General features: G+C 32.4%; 1 protein-coding gene across 10 annotated transcripts in view; it reads left to right on the forward strand.

Annotated features, from left to right (window-relative positions):
- The window catches only part of LOC139491274 (four and a half LIM domains protein 2-like), an 86,604-nt gene that overhangs the window by 52,094 nt on the left and 13,976 nt on the right, over positions 1-20,534 (forward strand). For all 10 annotated transcript variants that reach the window (XM_071278826.1, XM_071278822.1, XM_071278824.1 and 7 more), the window contains 2 exons: positions 13,041-13,241; positions 18,876-19,050. In XM_071278826.1, the coding sequence (XP_071134927.1) occupies positions 13,041-13,241; positions 18,876-19,050 (376 nt within the window). The remainder of the gene's footprint in view (positions 1-13,040; positions 13,242-18,875; positions 19,051-20,534) is intronic.

Below are 20,534 nucleotides of genomic sequence, written 5' to 3' on the forward strand. Positions count from 1 at the left end.
TTAAAGATACCAGGCTTGTAAACCTCCTGAATTCCTCTGTATTAGCACCTATCTGAATGTCTATTAATTAAAAATCTTACAAATTACAAATACATCTTCCTGTCATTATGTAATGTAATTTCACTCAACTGTACAGGTAAATGCTCTCATCTGTACAGGTAACTGCCCTGATTTGTACAGGTAGCTGCCCTGATCTACCTACTGCATGTTCTTTAGAAGGTAAAGTGAATGTCGGAAATTTGTTGTCTTGGCTTCTTTTCAGCCTCTTTGGCATCCAATTCTGTTATATATCAGATAATGATGGTGTACTTTATGTTCTATAAAGAAGGGCTATGACCAGTCATTCTCATGTATAAATGATATTTTTATATAAGTGCAAAGTATATCACTTATTTCTTGGTAATTAACTACTTGTCAAAAGACTATAGATAATATAGAAAGCATTAAATCTGACTTCAAAGAATTAATTAATTCTCTAGGAATAGCATTGCATTATCACCGAGAGTGATATTAGATAAGATAATATAAGAATATTATTCTGATCAAGAACCCATAAAGGACATCATTTTACAACAACAATATGCACAATATGATTATATGATATATAAAGGGGGTTGTGTGCAAAGAAAAACATGACATTAAGAATAAATTAGAAGCAACATTGCATTTCTATCAATATGATCCTAGGCAGAGATAGTATTTTTATTCTTGTATGAAAATTTCCAAAGAGTAAAATTTCATCTCAATGTGATCGTCTGATATATGACAAGTTTGTAAAGGGGTTAAGGTTTCATTCTTTAGAAAATAGTTTTGTTTTGCAAGCTTCTCATTTAGCATTTTTCATCTTTGAAGAAAAGTCATGTTATTCAATCTTTTTATATCTTATTTGTCCATGTATCTTTAAAACATTTAAAGTAAACTCCTTATATTAAGCATTTTTTTTTAAATTCATACAATGATGAAAAACTATCAATTATAATGTTGGAGTCAAGACTATAGAAGTTCTCATGCGAACTGAAAGTTAATAAGTGCTGACTTTTTCATTAAATGAAGAATACAAATAAATTGATAAAACATCTGTTTTCTGTGCAGGTAGTATTTAATATAATATTAAGGTCTGTTTGATTACTCAGTATAGTTGGAAGCATAAGATATCTGTCAGGAAACGAAGACAGATCATATCAGACAGATCTAACAAGGTCTGGCATTACAGCATCTAGGAATGCAACAGATGGTCAGAAGCCATCACAATACTATTGATAATTACATACATAATTGATTAACTAATGACGTTAAAAACCTTTTAAAAATACATTACATGCATAGGGAGTAGATAAGTAATTGTCAATACTGAATAAAGAATGTTGTGGGAAGGAGTTAGTTATAACTATTACAGAAGATTTGTTACAAATATGGATTAATATGTATCTTGTAATTGAATTTTACAAAGAATAAAACTATTTTTCCAAATTTAACAAAACAAAATGACTATCTGTATGAAACAAGATTCATAAATGAACCTTCAACATGCAGTCACATAAGTTGATAGAAAAGGGGTCAACAAGTTTTAAAAAAATTCTATATACTACTCCTTAAAAAAACTTGAGCATGTATGGTCATTAAATGTTCAAAAACCTTGTCATAGTTTGTTTTGTTTGATACATGAATCTGTAAATTCTAAGTCCTTAAACAAGGGGGGGCAGGACCTTCTTCGGGACCTTGGGATCTGGTGTATTTAAGCTCGGGATTTCAGGATTGATCCTTTCTGGATCCAGTAATTCCTTTTTCTTTTAATTTTGGGATGTCGGGATTTTAGTTTTTGTCGAGCCTGCAAATTTTGTTGCAGAAAGGTCGACATAGGGATAGTGATCCGGCGGCGGCGGCGGCTACGGCGGCGGCGGCGGCGGCGGCGGCGGCGGCGGCGGTGTTAGCTCACTTCTTAAAAGCTTTATATTTTAGAAGGTGGAAGACCTGGATGCTTCATACTTTGTATATAGATGCTTCATGTTACGAAGTTTCCGTCAGTCACATGCCCAATGTCCTTGACCTCATTTTCATGGTTCAGTGACCACTTGAAAAAAAAGTTCAAATTTTTTGTAATGTTGAATTCTCTCTTATTATAAGTAATAGGATAATTAAATTTAATATGTGCGTACCTTGCAAGGTCCTCATGTCTGTCAGACAGTTTTCACTTGACCTCGACCTCATTTCATGGATCAGTGAACAAGGTTAAGTTTTCGTGGTCAAGTCCATATCTCAGATACTATAAGCAATAGGGCTAGTATATTCGGTGTATGGAAGGACTGTAAGGTGTACATGTCCAACTGGCAGGTGTCATCTGACCTTGACCTCATTTTCATGGTTCAGTGGTTATAGTTAAATTTTTGTGTTTTGGTCTATTTTTCTCATACTATATGCAATAGGTCTACTATATTTGTTGTATGGAATGATTGTAAGGTGTACATATATAGCGGGCAGATGTCATGTGACGTTGACCTCATTTTCATGGTTCAGTGGTCAAAGTTAAGTTTTTGAGTTTCGGTCTTTTTATCTAATACTGTATGCCATAGGTCAACTATATTTGGTGTATGGAAATATTTTATGATCTTTATGTCAGTTGCGCAGGTTTTATTTGACCGTGACCTCATTTTTACAGTTCATTGCACAGTGTTAAGTTTTTGTGTTTTGGTCTATTTTTCTTAAACTATAAGTAATGGGTCAACTATATATGTTGTATAGAAGCATTGTTAGCTGTACATGTCTGCCTGGCTTGGTTCATCTGACCTTGACCTCATTTTCAAGGTTCATTGGTCTTTGTTTAGTTATCTTGGTTAATGTTAAGTTTATGTGACAGTTGTAATAAAGCTTAGCTTTATACTTAGGACTATCAACATAATATCAATGATTAGTATAGAAGGCGAGACATTTCAGTGTGTGCACTCTTGTTTTAAATGGGGATCTCAGGATTTCATGTTTTTAAGCCCAGGATTTCGGGATCAGGACCCTCGGAACCCCCCCCCTACCCCCTCTTAAACGGAGAATGGGTTCAATGAAACTTACTGTAAAATACAGAATGTAACAACAGTTTAAAATTTGAGTGTTCCACCTACATTAGAGTGTTATAACATACATTTTCTTGTATATTCCTCAATTTAAAGTGAAGCACTCACTATCCAACAGTATTGTGTTACAATAAATCTATCTTGACATATTTGTTGATAAGGTGCATTTCAATTAACATCTATTTTGTTTTAACTTCATCTACATTTAACATTTAACCTCTTGTTGTCGTAGGAGTTGGGCCAACTTCAAACAAAAGTACCTTCTCTCTCTAATGTACTTTTAACTCAGATATATTGCCTTGTTGTGACACAGCTAAGCAGATTTATCAACCTCCTAAACAATTGTTATGTAATTATAGGTCTGAGGTAATTGGAAAAGATTGTGATATTGTTAGTTACAGGTGTATCTTTACAGGTGTGTCCTCAGTTATCTGTCTGACAATTTTAAAGTGGTATTTTCCAGTTATCAAGAGGTGAAGGTCGATGATCCTGAAAATTATAACCTTCAAAATGCTTTAAAATCCACTGAACACAGTTAGCTTTATATTGAATGAATAAAACCAGCAGAAAATACTTGGGTAGACATATACTAGCTGTAAACCAACTATTTTTCTGACTTATTAACCTGGTATTTATGGACAGTAGAAAAATAACCAGAATATAGATTATAGTAAATGTCTAATTTCTAATTTGGTCTCTTTATAGTGGATTGTTATTGGCAGATCCGGGGGGCGGGGGATTGCATCCCCCCTTTTTTTTGGCTGATCAATGGATTTGAATGGGAACATATAGTTGGAACCCCCCCTTTTGTCCTGGGTTGGGAACACCCCCTTTTTTAAATGGCTGGATCCGCCACTGATAGTTGTCTCATTAGCAATCATACCAGTATGGAGTTATACCTCCAACTTAATCATCTCTAATCATGATTCCAGTCAAATTTCTGATCATGATTCATGTCTTGAATCACAATCTGTATCTCTGTTCAGATACCTCATTGACTATTTTCCAGTCAATTTCTTTGTACTAGTAGTTCAAATACAAATCTCTTATCTACAATCTGTAATTATGGTACCTGAACACTTTTGATTATTATCAATTACTACATACTTTAGCTATCATTTTCTCTGATCAACAGATCATGATTGTCATCTTATATCTCTAATCATGATGTTATACCTTTTACTGTTCCAATCTGTAATCATGATTGCAATCAAAAATTTATGTTGTTAACCATTTCTTTTTATGAAAATAACACTTCATAAATATGGTGCGTCTGATGTGCTTTTCTAAATTAAACTTCAACTTCCCTTACTACAATTCCAGACACTTAAAAAATCGACAGAAAGTATTATATTGAAAACTTGAAATTTGTATCCCCATATGACTTTAAACTAGGAAGAGAATTTGATATCTAATATGATGAATATTAAGGACTCTACTAAAAACCTGACTTATGCATATTCCTTAAAATTCAAAGAATTGTGCATAAAATTAACATTTATTTAGAAAAATAATGAAGAAAGAAATGTAAATGGTTGATTCCAATATTCTGCCCCATATACTATTTCAGAAGCCAATATCCTTTGTTGCATAACTCTTCCTTTCATTAACATGCAATATCCTTTCATTAATAGCACTTAGATACATATTTCAGAGTTTCATGTTACACATCGCACTTCAGTTTATCAAGTTTATCAGGAAATAATCAATTTCCTATTAGTTTATTGGCAAAATATTTAGAAAATGTTTACAACAATCCATGTAAATGTTAAAGGATAAACAAAATATAAACATAGGATTTTATCTGTGAGATATTGATACCTGGTATATCACAATACCAGGAACAGGTCAGATTGTTTATTTATATCATTCAAACTGAGGCTTCCACTTATTTTGATGAGTATTCATTTTTGTTAGATAAAAATGTTGATAAAAAAAAAAAACTTCCTCAAACTTTCTTTATCTATTGTAAAAATTGTGAGATACGTAGTTATTCATTGTCCTGCTTAATAATCTGGTATGTAATCACATATTTTTATTTTTTTGTAGAGGGTGGTACATTTTTTGTAAAGAGTTATTTTTATTCAATGAGAATGCCAATTCATGCTGAAAGACAGTTATTTTGGCTGTTTGAGCATTAAAGTATCTGTAGTTCATCCAGACATCATTTATACAAAGCCCCCCTCCCCTTTATGAAGCTTCATATATGAAAAATGCATTGCTTTTTTACTAGTATTTACTCTAAACATTGGTCTACCACAACCCCCAGCCCCTGAGCCCCATACCTCTGGCATCCCTGTTTCCAACCTTCTTCATATTCTGGGTTTCTTTTTGTATTTGTTTAAGAAGAATTGTGCTAAATGCTTGCTGTTATTCACTAGAAATGGAGTGGAATACATTACTGAATTCATGATATTAACAGATCATAATATTTTGCTGATAAGGGTAAATTGCTGAAAGGTCAATCTCCCTTCTAAATTATTGAAAGCTTTTATCCTGCATTAACCATTATTTTCTGTTGAAAGTTAGATACATCAAATAGAGAAAATATTGTCCCCCAACACAATATTTCACAATTATATATCTCTGCATTTTGTCTCCATCTATGAAAAAGGTCCAGCCATAGGCGGATCCTGGGGGGTCCAGCCCCCCCCCCCCCTTGCATGGGAAAAATTTGGTTGATTATATAGGGAATCATTGAAGCATGACTGGAGCCCCCCCCCCCCCCCCCCCCCCCTAGAAAAAGTTCTCGATCTGCCACTGCCAGCATAAGACAAAATTTTGTATGAAATATTGTTTATATTGGACAATATGTTATTTTGTCTTGTTAAAGGGAGGTTATCCAAATTTATATTTTGTGTATAGTGAGACAAAATTTCATGGATGGAGTGTCACAAAGTTTTGTCTTATGAAAGGACATTTAATATTTTGGACAAGTATATCATCAAAGTATTATATATTTGATATATAAAAACATATATATGCCTAACAAGAATATAAAGATGTGCATGCCTCATGCTTGTATACTGTAGGTGAGAATTTTTATGAAGCAGCATTTCACAGTATTGCACATACTTTTCAAGAATTGTATTTAAAGATTCCAGTAAGACTTACAATTTCATGGCATAGGATTCCTAATGTAATACTTTGATTTAGAATTATTGTCAAGGACAGTATTGAGGGGGGTATGACCTTTATCGGGACTCCGGGATCAAGTGTTTTTAAGCTCATATTTTTGGGATTGACCCTTATGGGATCCGGGAATTTTTTTTCTTCAAATTTTTGATATCGATATTTAAATTTATTTAAATTCAGAACCATGGGATTTCGTGTTTCTAAGCCCGGGATTTGGAATCAGGACCCCTCTTACCCCCTTCAGTATTTCACTGTAAAATATAATCATGGGAAGAAATTCAGGGACAGTATTTTGCACTGAAATATCATCCTAAAAATCTTAACAAACACAATGTTGGACTAAAGCTTCTTTGTAATCTGGGTTAAATTTTATCTTTTTTCTGTATTTTACTGATAAACGAACTTTTTTGGGCAGCCATCACAACACTACTACAGAAGTTGCAGACCCACTGAGGGTTTGACAGATTTTAATGAAAGTTATGAATTTCATAGGAAGGGCAAATATGAATCTTTATATTTAACAAGAAAGCTGATTAGTAAGAATGAAATGATAAAACCACAATTAATGCACATAATTACCATTTATTTCCATAACCACAGAGAATAATGCTAATTATGAAATAACCAGTATGCAGTAAACCAGAGGTGCATTAAATTATTGGGTAATAGTTAGTGATGCTATTTTGAGGGGAGAAAGGACAATGACACAAACATCCCTGAAAAACACAAACAACTGTAAAGAAAAATTGCAATAATAAGTTTCCAAGTCATAAGTTTTTTTGAGACAAACAAATTGAAATTGATCTTTGGTAAATTATACATGTTTATGTATGACAAGTTTTTCAAATAATTGTAGATGAACATTCAAAGAATTGACCATTGTCCCCTGTCCTCCTATATACACAACTGTCTATGACCTTTAAGAATATGAGTAATTTTTTGTCTAGAATATGCTAATCAACCTGAATGTGAATGAAATATTTGCCACTGTATAAGAGTAAATTTTCATCTTTAATATGCTTATGGGTAAAATATCAACCTGAATATGCATGAAATATTTGCCACTGGATATGAATCAAACCTCAATCATTTAGTAAAGGTATAGGAAGGCTGTTCTGCAGCAGGAGCATTTGACCTTGTGACCATTAAGAAATATGAGATATTTTCATCTAGCATATGCTTATGGGGAAAACATCAACCTCAATATGCGTGAAATATTTGCCACTGGTTATGAATCAAACCTGAATCAGTTAGGTTAGGTATAGGATGGCTGTCCTGCAGCAGTAGCATCTGACCTTCTGAATCAGTTAGTATAGGTATAGGAAGGATGTCCTATAGCAGTAACATCTGAAATATTTGCCACTGGACATAAATCAAACCACAATCAGTTGGTATAGGATGTCCTTCAGCAGTAGCATCTGACCTTCTAAATAAACTGCACTAAATATTAGCGACAACTAACCTTAGAGATATGCAGATGTTCTGCAGTCAGATTAATCTGTCTGATTGATTATGAAGATTTATCATAAAGAATGTTACTGTTTACTCTCACTATTTTATGTAGGAATAGTTTGCACACAGTTTTGCACACTTCCCTAAATTCACAGATCTTACTTATATAGAAATTATGGAGATTTCTCTTTAGCATCTTCACTTTCTTGGTTTCTTCATTATCTCCAGGTAAATTACAGGTGAGAAGATTTTTTTGTCTATTTTTTAATTAATTGTATTCTGGTTTCATTAATGTTGTAGAATCAGATAAAGATTATAGTTTTGGAAAAAAGTGTCTGATAAATTATACATAGTTAAAAAAACTTAATTTGTAAATTGTTAAAAAATGTAATTTATGTTGAAATGAATGGCTTTTTTTTTTTATATAAAGCTGATTGTTTACACTGCAAATTATTTTTTTATAAATTTTGTGATAAATTACATTTTTGTTTTTTACATGGTTCTGCGTGGGACAAGTACATGTAAATAGCACACCTGAACTGCACGAATTAACTAAATTTTATGGACTTTCCCTCATTTTATTTTTGTTCATAATTGCTAAGGGTTACTGTTTTGTATATAAGTTTCATTTAGATGAACACTGTTAAGAATCTGTGATGTATTTTTGCTGTTAGAAATTTATGCTTACTTTGCACTAAGAATATGAAACTTACTATGCTTAAGGGGGTTATATTTTACCTCCTTGTTGTGTTCTATTTATTAAAGTGGACCCTTAAGGATTGGATCAGATTGAATCTTTTACTTCCTGGTCCGGATGGTATAATTTTTAATGATTTGAAATATTGTCATTGACACCTTTTCATGGTTTCAAGGCATAAGAATTGTCACACCTATAACATAGTTGTGAAATTTGTCAGTCTTTTCTGCATTGAAAGACTCATTTTGTTGGTGATTTGTGTTAGGTTCCTGTCTTTATAATGTTTACTCCCTAATCTTTTTTACTCGGTGTACAATTTGTATGTGTAACTTCATTTGGAAATAACTGATTTTTCTGTAATTATATGCTGTGAAATCATTATTACTCATGGGATATTAATTTTAGTGTATGTTGTGGGTTTATTACCACAAATTAAACAGTTCGATTAATGCACATTTCCTGAAGGCTTACATGCAGAATTTGTTAAAACCTGAAAATAAGGTATCTTGGAAAACACAAATTTTTCCAATCCATGAAAAATTGGTACCTACAAAAATGAGTGAACTTGGAGGGGGCATGGACTGAGATTGATGAGGAAATAATCTATTAATGACTCCAGATCATTGTCAGCTGTGTAATCCCACGATAATCCTCATAGTTTGCCATCCATAGTGAAAGTATGTGTTTGTTTAATCTTTCTAATAATGTTTAGCTCATTTATTTACTTTAAGTTGTAGTTTTATATAATTGTTTTACCAAATATTTACTGATAATAAGATGATGAATGTGATATGGATCAAATGATATTATTTGATGAAAAGGATTGAAGAGGGATTTAATTTCATTGTTCGCCATTATTTAACATTAGTTTTCTGTATCCCATTTTAAGTTGGCCTGTAGGAACATAGTATTTTAACATCAAATCTGCATCCAGGGGCCTCAGTGGCTAAGTGGTCGAGTAGTTGCTACTGTAATCACTAGCCAGTCAACCAGTGGCGGATCATGGGGGGGGGCTCTGGGGGTTGGAACCCCCCCCCCCCCCTTTTTTTTGGCCAATCAATGCATTTGAATGGGAGCATATAGTTGGAATCCCCCCTTTACTCTGGGTTTGGAACCCCCCCTTTTAAAATGGCTGGATCCGCCACTGTCAACACTGAAGTTTTAAGTTTGAACTCTGTTGGTGCAAGTGCACTCATCATCAATATTAATTGACTAAGGATTGCCAGTTTTCCTAATGAAGGTCTTGGTTTTCTCTGGGCTCTCTGGCTTCCTCCACCAATGAAAACTGTCCACCATGAAACCGCCAAAATTTGGTGCTTAAAAGTGGCGTTAAAACTAAAAAATCAATTCCAAAATGCCATCCAAAATGACCTACATCAATGAAAATTTAGATGGAAAAATTTCTTTTATTGATCAATTGGATTTATTTTTTTACCTTCAATGACCATATTCCTAAAACAGAGAAAAGAATAAATAGAAGACTTGAATATTTGAAACTGAAATAACTTGATGTTATTACTGGAATAAGCGTCTTTTTGACCAATTGAGTTTGTCTTAAATTAACGAGGCCATGTGGATTTACATAGTAAACATTGGCAGATCCAGAACTTTTATAAAAGGGGAAAGGGGACACTAACTGACCTAGAAGGGGGCTTCAGTCAAGCTTCAGTGATTCCCTTTAAAATCAACCAAATTTTTCTAACTAAAAGGCGGGGCCCTGGTCACCACCCCACCCCTCATAGATCAGCCTAATGTAAAGTTAGCTAATAAACTCAATAGTTGGTTTGATTGATGTCTATATAGAACTATGTCCAATAAAACAATTTGTGTGTTGAGACTGAATTAGTTTTGTAGTTTGTATCCTGGTGATATATCTGAATTATCTGTCTCATTGATTTTATTGAGTCTATAAGATCAGTCAATTAATGATATTACCTAATGTTCCTCTGTGTACATTATATAACATATAACAGGCTGACTTGATGAATGGATGTATGTATGTTTATTGTTGATAAAATAAAGTATGATACTGTTAATCATGTGTATAGGACACAGTGGCTGATCCAGGGGGTCCAGAGGTTGGAACCCACCACTCCCTTTTTTTGACGATCAATCCATTTTTATAGGAACATAAAGTTGGAACCCCCTTTATCTTTGGTGAGAACCCCCCCCCCCTTCCCCCCTTTCCCCCCCCCTTTTTCCCTTCTTTTATTAATGGCTGGACCCCCGCCCTCTGATAGGGCATATGTTTCTGGAATTAAATTCCTAAGGGAATCAGTTTTTAACCCTATAACAGAACATGTTTATTTGGAATGATGTTCGGAAACAGGTTTTTAATGTCTCTCCAAGCACACCAGATTCCTGCATCAATAAGAACTGGCTGCCAGTTATAATCAATAAGTGTTGAAAGTGTTGTTAAATGCCAAAAAAATGTCGTCTGTACAATTAACAGATTAAACTTTTGGTTTTAGGTAGTTGTGGCCACATCAAGTTGAACCTTAGAACACATGCTCATTACTGTAGATTCTTTAATATTCGTTTATTCATTGGGTTCCAAATTTTCGTGGGAAAAGCAGAACCAGGAATTCAAATGTTAAAGGAATAACATGAATGCCTGAAGACTTTGTCGAAACCATGAAATTGAATATCCACAAGTATGCAATTTTTCCTCAATCCATGAAATTTGGTCCCCATGAAATTTTACGCCTTAGATTTTTGCTTTTCACAAAAAGATATAAGAAGATGTGGTATGAGTCCCAACAAGACAAATCTCCATCCAAGTCAAAATTTTTAAAAGTAAACTGTTAAAGGTCAAAAGTACGGCCTTAGAACATTGAACTGTGATATTGAAAGGGGACATCAGGTGTCAAATGGATCCCTTGATTTATGTTACTGTTACTAATTTACTGACTGATCCGAGGACTGATCTTTGATCTAGACATGAAAGTTTCAAACAGTCAATGTGTCTTTCTTTTTAAACAAACTTTTGCTGTTCAGTGTGTCTCAGCCAAGACTCTATGTTAAATGCAGTACTTAGACCTATAATGGTTTACTTTTACAAAATGTGACTTGGATGGAGAGTTAACTCAGTGGCACTCATATTCTTATATCTATTTTTATGCCCCACCTACGATAGTAGAGGGGCATTATGTTTTCTGGTCTGTGCCTCTGTTCGTTCGTTCGTTCGTTCGTCCGTTCGTTCGTCCCGCTTCAGGTTAAAGTTTTTGGTCGAGGTAGTTTTTGAATATAAGTTGAAGTCCAATCAATTTGAAACTTAGTACACATGTTCCCTATGATATGATCTTTCTAGTTTTAATGTCAAATTAAAGTATTGACCCCAATTTCATGGTCCACTGAACAAAGAAGAAGATAGTGTGAAGCTCAGGTTAAAGTTTTTGGTCAAGGTAGTTTTTGATGAAGTTGAAGTCCAATCAACTTGAAACTTATATAGTACACATGTTTACTATGATATTATCTTTCTAATTTTAATGCCAAATTAAAGTATTGACCCCAATTTCACGGTCCAGTGAACATGTAAAATGATAGTGCGAGTGGGCACTCATTATCCGTGTACTATGGACACATTCTTGTTTTAAATATAATATATAGGGAAAATAAGAAAAAAAATATAGTATATACAGATGAATTGCTTGACATTTTTTTAACAGTTTATTTGACATCTTTTAGCAGATACTGTAACAACATTTTAATTGAGCTTAATAAATCAAATCGATATTGTGTAGATTTTATGTTATATTTTCTAACATAATTTCATTACCTATAGAGTTTTCTTCAAATGTTAAAGTTTACCGCTGAGAATTGCTGGTTAAGGTTAATTTTGAATAATGACGAAATAGGCGAGTTATTCGTTTGTTGTGATGTCTTTTTTTTTAGATCAATAGAAATTTATTATCTGATCTATTTTATTCAAGCTGAGGATGTAACATTGTCAGAATCGCTGTAAATGTCATCAATATCATAAAAGATAAAGTAATAGTTTTATTTGTGCAGAACATGTAGGCTGTCTTCGGTCATATGAGGGTCAATTTAATATATACTTATGTTGTTGCTTATATAATATATCAGATTTGTAGTTATTATCTCAAATTACGGAAAATGCATCATATTCAAACAAGGATTTAAATGAAAATTATTGTCGTTAAGTTTCTATGTTATGTAATAAATTGCCAAAAATTTAATGAAGATGGGTATTTATGAGTAAAATAAGTTCAGATAAATTAATACTCATTATATCTTGAAAGGAATTGAGTTACTCAAATGATCTAGCTTCCAAAAGGATTGTATTTAATTGTGTATGTACATAACGCAGGACTGAATTATTGCGCTGTCAGACAAATCGCTGTGGAGGATATCGAAATGGTGTAATTTATCCTTTTATAGAATCAGTTGTTACAAGTAATAAGATTGATGAAGATAAGGTTATATGTTAAACATAAATCAAAATCGGCTGCAAATTGAATAAAGAAGCTGACACTGAGGTTATTACATGCCGAAATGGGTGCTAGATTTCATGGAATTGACTCAGCTTTGTTATAATATCTAGCACTTTTTGCCAGCTGAATTGACAGACTAATTTGTAAGCATGAACGTTTCAAAGTGATTCTTTCTTTTAAGATTTACAGTTAAAATCGGATTTTTGTCTAGTTTTGCAGTTTGTTTTTTTTTAATTTCAGCTTATATTTTCGGGGGAATACACTAAAGCCATGGACCAGAATTTCCACAAAGATCATCTTGCCTGCCACCACTGTGACAAGAAACTGGTTGCCTGCCGATACATACTGAAGGAAGAACAACCATACTGTATTCCCTGTTACCAGGAACAGTTTGCACATAACTGTGAAGAGTGCAAAAAAGCTATTGGTCCAGATTACAAGGTATGGACCCTTTTAATCACTTCTTTCTTACATATTTGATTTTCTGCTTCTTTTAAAATATTTTTCACTTTTGTACATCAGTCTAAGATGTGATGGTTCAAAATGTCCACTACCTTAAGCATCAACGGTAAATACTTATTAGTCCCCTATCGATGAAGATGAAGTCTGTCTGTCTGTCTGTCCATCGAGCAGACCAGCAAATCAGTTTTCCAAACTTTTTTTCTTCATGTGTGAAGATATTGATTTCATATTTGTTATATTGTTTCATGATGGCAAGTTACAGAGCATGTTCAAATTTTGTTCCAGTCTGTTGATTTTGTGCAGAGTTATAGTCCTTGTCTTAGAACATCCATCTGGTTACTTTTTGAATTTCAACAACAATAATGATCTGGTAAACAACCATATTATTGATTCTTCTGTAACTTCCCCAGATTGGTGTCTCCTTCACTGTTACAAAGCTGCAGATATAAGCTTTCTATATATGCATATTTCATATGGTAATCATATTTTTACAGGAAAGCTTTGAATTATTTACCATATATATATATATATATATAAATGTCTGTTGTATGTTTCCCTGGAGTCTGTCCTTGATAAAGGTCATTATCTTATTATATACTAACAGACTGCATGAAACACAATTTTTAGTTATTTTAACCCGTATATGTATATATATTTATGCTGTACTGAAAGTTGGAGCATATTAAGCACATCAAATATAACTTTAGGAACACAAAAGTAATGTGCATCAAATTTATCGCATTTAACACACATTTTTTGCATAGCTATTTTTTTTAAAGAAAGAAAGAATCATGAAACCGGAGGTTTTGTAACAATAAACTAGACTTGTTGATTTGTTTACTATGGGAATGATGTCAGATCATCTAATGGCATATAATGTGTCAGTATGTTATGCAATAGGGTGTAATCACTGGCAGGAAAACAGCATTTAACATTCAGAAAGACTTTTTATACACACAAGTAAAACACTTTTATGTTTTGAATTATAAACTATGCCAAAACCTTAACATTTTAAAGTCTCAAATGTTTTGAATTCCTAGGCTTCAAAATGACAAATTATATAATGAATCAATAACACACCAATAGTATACCCAAACAATGTCAGGAATAAAATAATGATCTAATTTTCTAAAACTTAAAAGATAATAATTAAACCTTTGTTAAGAATACTCTAGTGTTTACAAAATATACTGTAAATTAAGAAATTATTGCGTGCATTTATTATTGCGAAATTGTCATTTAAGACTAAAATGCAATTTAAATTTTTGCGATATTTAGAAAAATCCTGTTCATTTATACAAAAATTCAAAATGTGAGTTTAAATTATTGCGATTATAACCCTGTCGCAATTTTCACAATAATTAAAGATGAATGCCAGTTTTTGTACCATATTATTCATAACCAACCCAATGACCCAAAATGAAAGTAATTCTAACTTGTCAAAGAAATCAAAGACTACCCATCCTCCACTTCTAAAATTACATAGAAAGCCCATTAAGGCATTTCCCATGTTACAAGGTTTTACTGTAAGTGATTTCAGCACACTTCAGCATCAATATGACATCATCCCAGGTTAATTATTACCACCATGTTACAAGGTTTTACTGTAAGTGATTTCAGCACACTTCAGCATCAATATGACATCATTCTAGGTTAATTATTACCACACTTTCTAATATATTAATGGGGGAAAAGATAAGATAAAAACAGCTGGAAACTTATTTCCTCATTCAAGCTCCTTGATGATGTTTAGATGGTTTTACCAGATGAAAGATGCTGTATCTCTTTCTAATATGATAATCCAAGACTATTGGCTCATAGGACATCATTAACGTTTGTTATCCAAGACTATTGGCTCATAGGACATCATTAATTTGTTTTGTCTGTAAACTAACTACAAGTTTGCATTACTGATTGGTATAGAGATAGAAAGTGTTTACTTAGGCCAAACAATTACATTTTTGAGTGTCTCAAGTTAAAAAAAAACAAAAAAAAAACTAAAGAAATAGGTCATAATAATAAAAAAATTATATTCATCAATTCTTTACTGTTCCTTAAATGTATGTTGAAAAATCATATTTGTTACCAAACTATATAATTTATACAGTTTAATAAGTATCTTATTGATTTATATAATTGGAAGTATTAAAGGAACATTACGTGCAGTATTTCACTAAGAATCATGTGCATTTTACTTTGGCATAGTGACTTAGTCAGTTATCCTCAAAAGAAGGGATAAAGCACTGTGTAACCCACAGACTAACCAGTATACAGTGCTGAGATACAGTGTGTACCACTATATATGAACAGAGGATGAAAAGAAAATTCATTAGTCTCAGAGTCTGACTCATTTAATGGCTCATCAAATTCTAAATTACTCATCACATGTTGTATAGGAAATAAGTTAAAACATATGACCATCATATTTCACAGTTAACTCACAAAATGTTTGTGGTTTCTTGAGAAAGTTTAAATGAAATGACATAATATGATTGAGGAAAACATCCAATTATATTCTTCATCTAAAATAAATAAGACAAAATATATTTATTTATGCATGTGTTGTCTAAACATCAGGATTCACAGGAAAAACAAATATTAGCAGATGATATAGTTTCATTTGATTTCTTTGTTGGAAAGGGAAGTAACTTAGAAAAATTTAGATATTAAATTTTTGTCACATTGGTGTCCAGATTCCTAATCTAACATGTCACATACTCAGTTAAACAAAATGCTACCCCACATCCCAATTTTTCATATTTATGGAAGCAGAAAATAAAAGGTAAATTGGATTCATCATACCAAACAGAAATTAAACAAATTCAAGTCATTTTTATGACAATGTGACATACTTGTTCATAAAATTTTCATGTAAGAGATGTACACTTTTAATTTGGCAGAACTTGTTTTGGCAATTTTGTTCTATACACAAAAATAAGCGAAAATTAACTAACACCCTGTGAAAATAACCAGTTCCAAGGTAATAAAGATTTTTTTATCATGCTTTTCATTGTAATTTGACAGTTGCTATTATGTCAAATTGTAGGTCATAGACATTACAGATCAAGATTTCTATAACTTTCATTTCCCAGTCTGGTTTTGTTTGTGTATTTATTTGTTTTTGGATCACAGATTGGAATCTGAAAACGTATTTGAACTCCAACCATGAAATGTTCAAATGAGAAAAAAAATGCTATACTGTAATACATACAGGTGGATGATAGAGTGAGTAGTGTACTGACATTTGGAAGTCTCTAAACTGTTGATTCCAATGGGTTTTAGTGCTATGAGTTGGAGGATCCAATAATCCTCTCTTTTACTCCTAAGGATGTCTGACGTGGGGTCATTAGGATCGCTCCAGAGGACTTCGATGATTTCAAAAGACATGTGGTGGATGTTGTGCCCTGTTTGTTTGAACTGTTTACAAATGGGTGGGATGACTTATTTTTGATATATGGAGATGTTCGCCTAGTCGAGCTTTATTTTATACATACAGGTGGGTGTTTTTGTAATGTGGTAAAGGAAGGTTATCATAGTATAATCTGCCATAAGTAAGGGCATCATACTGTTGGGAGATCAGGTTTATTGGTAAATGTGCAGTAAGTGGTTTGGGACAGTTAAGTGCTTGATTGGAAGCCCTATCAGAAATCTTGTCAGTATAATCTTGATTTGAGTCTTGTGATTAAAAAAGAGTGAAGAAATTTGTTATTCCTTTCCCCTGGGATGATATAAAGATGCTATATAATAAAGATTATTGATATGGTTGTATGAAAGTATGCATGTACTTAGTAATTTCTGTGCTTAAACAGACCTTTTCCAATTTGGCTGTGATTTAGATTTTTTGTGCTGAGGTAGCGATAAGCAAAATCAATCAATCCAATTTGGTATTTATCTTTTATAAAGGTTTTAGGAGCCAGAGTTATTTGAGAGATCTGATTGATGCCATTGATGTATAAAATTCCTAAGCTTACACAGTAAATGTGCACATTTCACAGATTCTCAAAAAATGACACAATTGCTTTAGATTTACATATATGTGGTAATATATTGTTGTTATAGATTACTACAAACACTCTCCAATTAAATTGAATCACTCAAAATCTTAGATGCAATACGCCCCATGAAAAAATAAACATTCAAGGGTTAAAGACTGTTACCTTCAAAATGTAAGACAATTAATTACTGACACATGAAATTAACTTCAACATTTATGTACTTTGATTTATTTATTTTGCATTATCATTAATAACTAATGGGCTCCTTCAAAACAGCTACTAGAAGGTGTTATTTTTATGTTTTGTTTTTTTTTTTGGTTGCAGCCTCATACATGTGTATTCCATTTGTATTCACACCATTATTCTGAGCTGAAATTGATCATTGCTGACTTTATTTGTAATTTTAAATGAATAACTCTCTGCTTGTCTATGTTATTCAGCTCTTTTAAAAACATTTCATTGTAGCATAAACCTTTTATTTTCTATCAAAGTCTGTGTATATTTTCCTGTAATTATAATTGGCAGTATTTTGATGCAGCTTTCATCACCTGTTTTCAGTTATCATTACTTACAATTACTACTTAATTGTTCATCACAACATTGAAATCTGTCTAAATTGATAATTTTCCAGGTATCTGAATCGCTGATTTAGCAATTTGTTTGATGTTTTTGAAGCAATAACTTGGAATTTTTTAGTAGTTTTGGTTTGCTGGTAAAATGCAGTGTTTATAATTCCTTTCCATTTTGTTTAACAACACAATAATAAATGGCTTTCTTTACATATGTTTATGTACTTCTCATAGCCAAATTCTCTTCATAAACATTGGCTCTTTGTTTTATGATGTGATTAAAGTAGTGTAAATTTACTGTAGTTTAACGATGCTTATAACCTCCCTGATATTTTTGTTACTTGCAGAATAGACTTTCACTTAAACAATGAATTAAATGGTTTGCACATATAGATATAGAAAGATGTGGTGTGAGTGCCAATGAGACAACTCTCCATCCGAATAACAATTTATAAAAGTAAACCATTATAGGTCAATGTACGGCCTTCAACACAAAGCCTTGGCTCACACCGAACAACAAGCTGTAAAGGGCCCTATAGCTTAATTCCATGCAATACATTTAAAAGAGGTCTTTTTTTTTTAAATTTAAAGATCAGACATTTTACAATATATTTTGCATTGTTTTATTTTGAGCAGACTTATCTTACAACAAATTTTAAAATAATAACATGAAGTATGATTGCTAATGAGACAACAGAATTTACCAGAGGTTAACAACTATAGGTCACTGTACAACCTTCATTTATAAAGTCCAGTGACTTATGTACTACACTTACTTGGGTACCTTAACATGTTTAAATTTCTGTTATCTTGTTTTTCGTGGCTTGCTGTCTCATTGACCATTTTAATGTATATTTTTAGTGTTTTGTCATATATATATAGCCTAGATGGTCGAGTTGTCTAGCCCATCAGGAATAGTGCAAGGCAATTTGGTGCTTTGATATCTCAGTTGCATGAGTTCAAATCCCGGCCAGGGAAGAATAAAAACAGATCTAACACTGTTGGGCTGCTATGAAGACGAATTATATATATATATATTTCTATTTCAGGATTTGTCCTACAAAGACCGCCATTGGCATGAATTCTGTTTCAAATGCTGTGAGTGTGGAAAGTCCTTGGTAGACCAAGCTTTTGCTCCTAAGAATGATCAGATTTACTGTTCCGACTGCCATGATAATAAATTTGCTGCTAGGTGCGATGGATGTGGAGAGCCTTTCAGGGGAGGTAATTAACATTAAAGCCTGAGATGTTTTATTATATTGTGGTTAAAATGTATGGTTTATATAATGACAATACATGTATATCTTGCTATGATTATGTGGAATCGTTTTGGGAAGGAGAGACCATCTTTTATATAGAAAGAGAGAATGATTGTATTAAAGTTATACTTCTATCAGATGCTATGAACCATTATAATTTTGCATATGTAAATATTATGCATGATTCACAAAATATATAAAATGAAAGCCTTATAAGAATTATGATAATGAAGTGTATGTATAGAACTTTTTATTTGTTGCAATTTGTGCCAACAGACAGACAGACAGAGAAATGACAAGTCCGTTCTTTTTTTACACAGTGCACATAGCAATCAATAGTGGATTATAGAAACCTTTGTTTTCTGAGTCAAACAGTGTAATCTTGAATAAAATTTCAGAACTTTTTAAACTGAAAAATATTATTTCATTTGTTCAATTAGTTTAAAATACAGGCAACTGTCATTCCATTCAAATTAGCTGTATGCCTGTTCAAATTTGAAAATTTTAACAAACATTTAACATAAGGAATGAATCAAATGCCAATAGTTAAAATAGTTTTGCTGACTTGTTATTTTTTTGTGATGATTAGGAAGAAATGATACATCAGAAATGCATGCCAAAGTCTTCTAAATTTATATATATATATTTGCATGCAGGACTTTAAAAATAAATACATTTGGCATTAATGAGTGCATTTTTATAAATGAACAATCTTAGACAATGATTCATATAAAAACATCTCTAATGTAGAGGCTGAAAAACATAAATAAATTAAAAGATGCAGTAATTTGTTTCTGCTGCAACCTTTATGATGTATTTCTTGTAGGAGGTATATACTTGTCTTCTTTACTTGTTAATTATACGTTAACATGTTAATTAGTGTATGAATCGTCCCTTACACCAAATGTCATAATAGTACCGTGTGCAAAACATTTATCGCCCAATTTTATTCTGACGTCACCTGATCGAATGATATAGTATCAACCTTTTTTGTTTGTTTGCACTTTTATCAAGGTTGTATGATCAAAAGATCATTTCTACCTGTTTGTTTTCTTGGTTAATTGGAAGCAATGTCTTACTACAACAATGGTTAAACAGAATGACTTTTAAAATAGTTTGGCAATGTTTCTACACAGATGGTGTTTTTAGAATTTTTCATCTGGTTTTTTTTCCGGTCCAGTTTATTTTTTTAGGAAATCCATAATGATACATCAAAGATTTTTCAGTACATTGTACCACAAACCCGGAATAAAGTTGTCAAAAAAAATAAACCATACGAGTTATCCTATCACACAATTCAATCTCATGGTAGATTTGAAGAATTTAGCCACTGACCTATATTTCACACTTCAGCAATTTTGAATAATAAAAAAGTTTCAGATAGGTAAAGGAGTGTGTTCTGTAAGGTCCTAAAATGGCCCCCATTTTTAGCGTCAACTTCAAATTCGG

Source organism: Mytilus edulis, chromosome 10 (genome assembly GCF_963676685.1).
Source record: "Mytilus edulis chromosome 10, xbMytEdul2.2, whole genome shotgun sequence".
NCBI classification, from domain to species: Eukaryota; Metazoa; Mollusca; class Bivalvia; order Mytilida; family Mytilidae; genus Mytilus; species Mytilus edulis.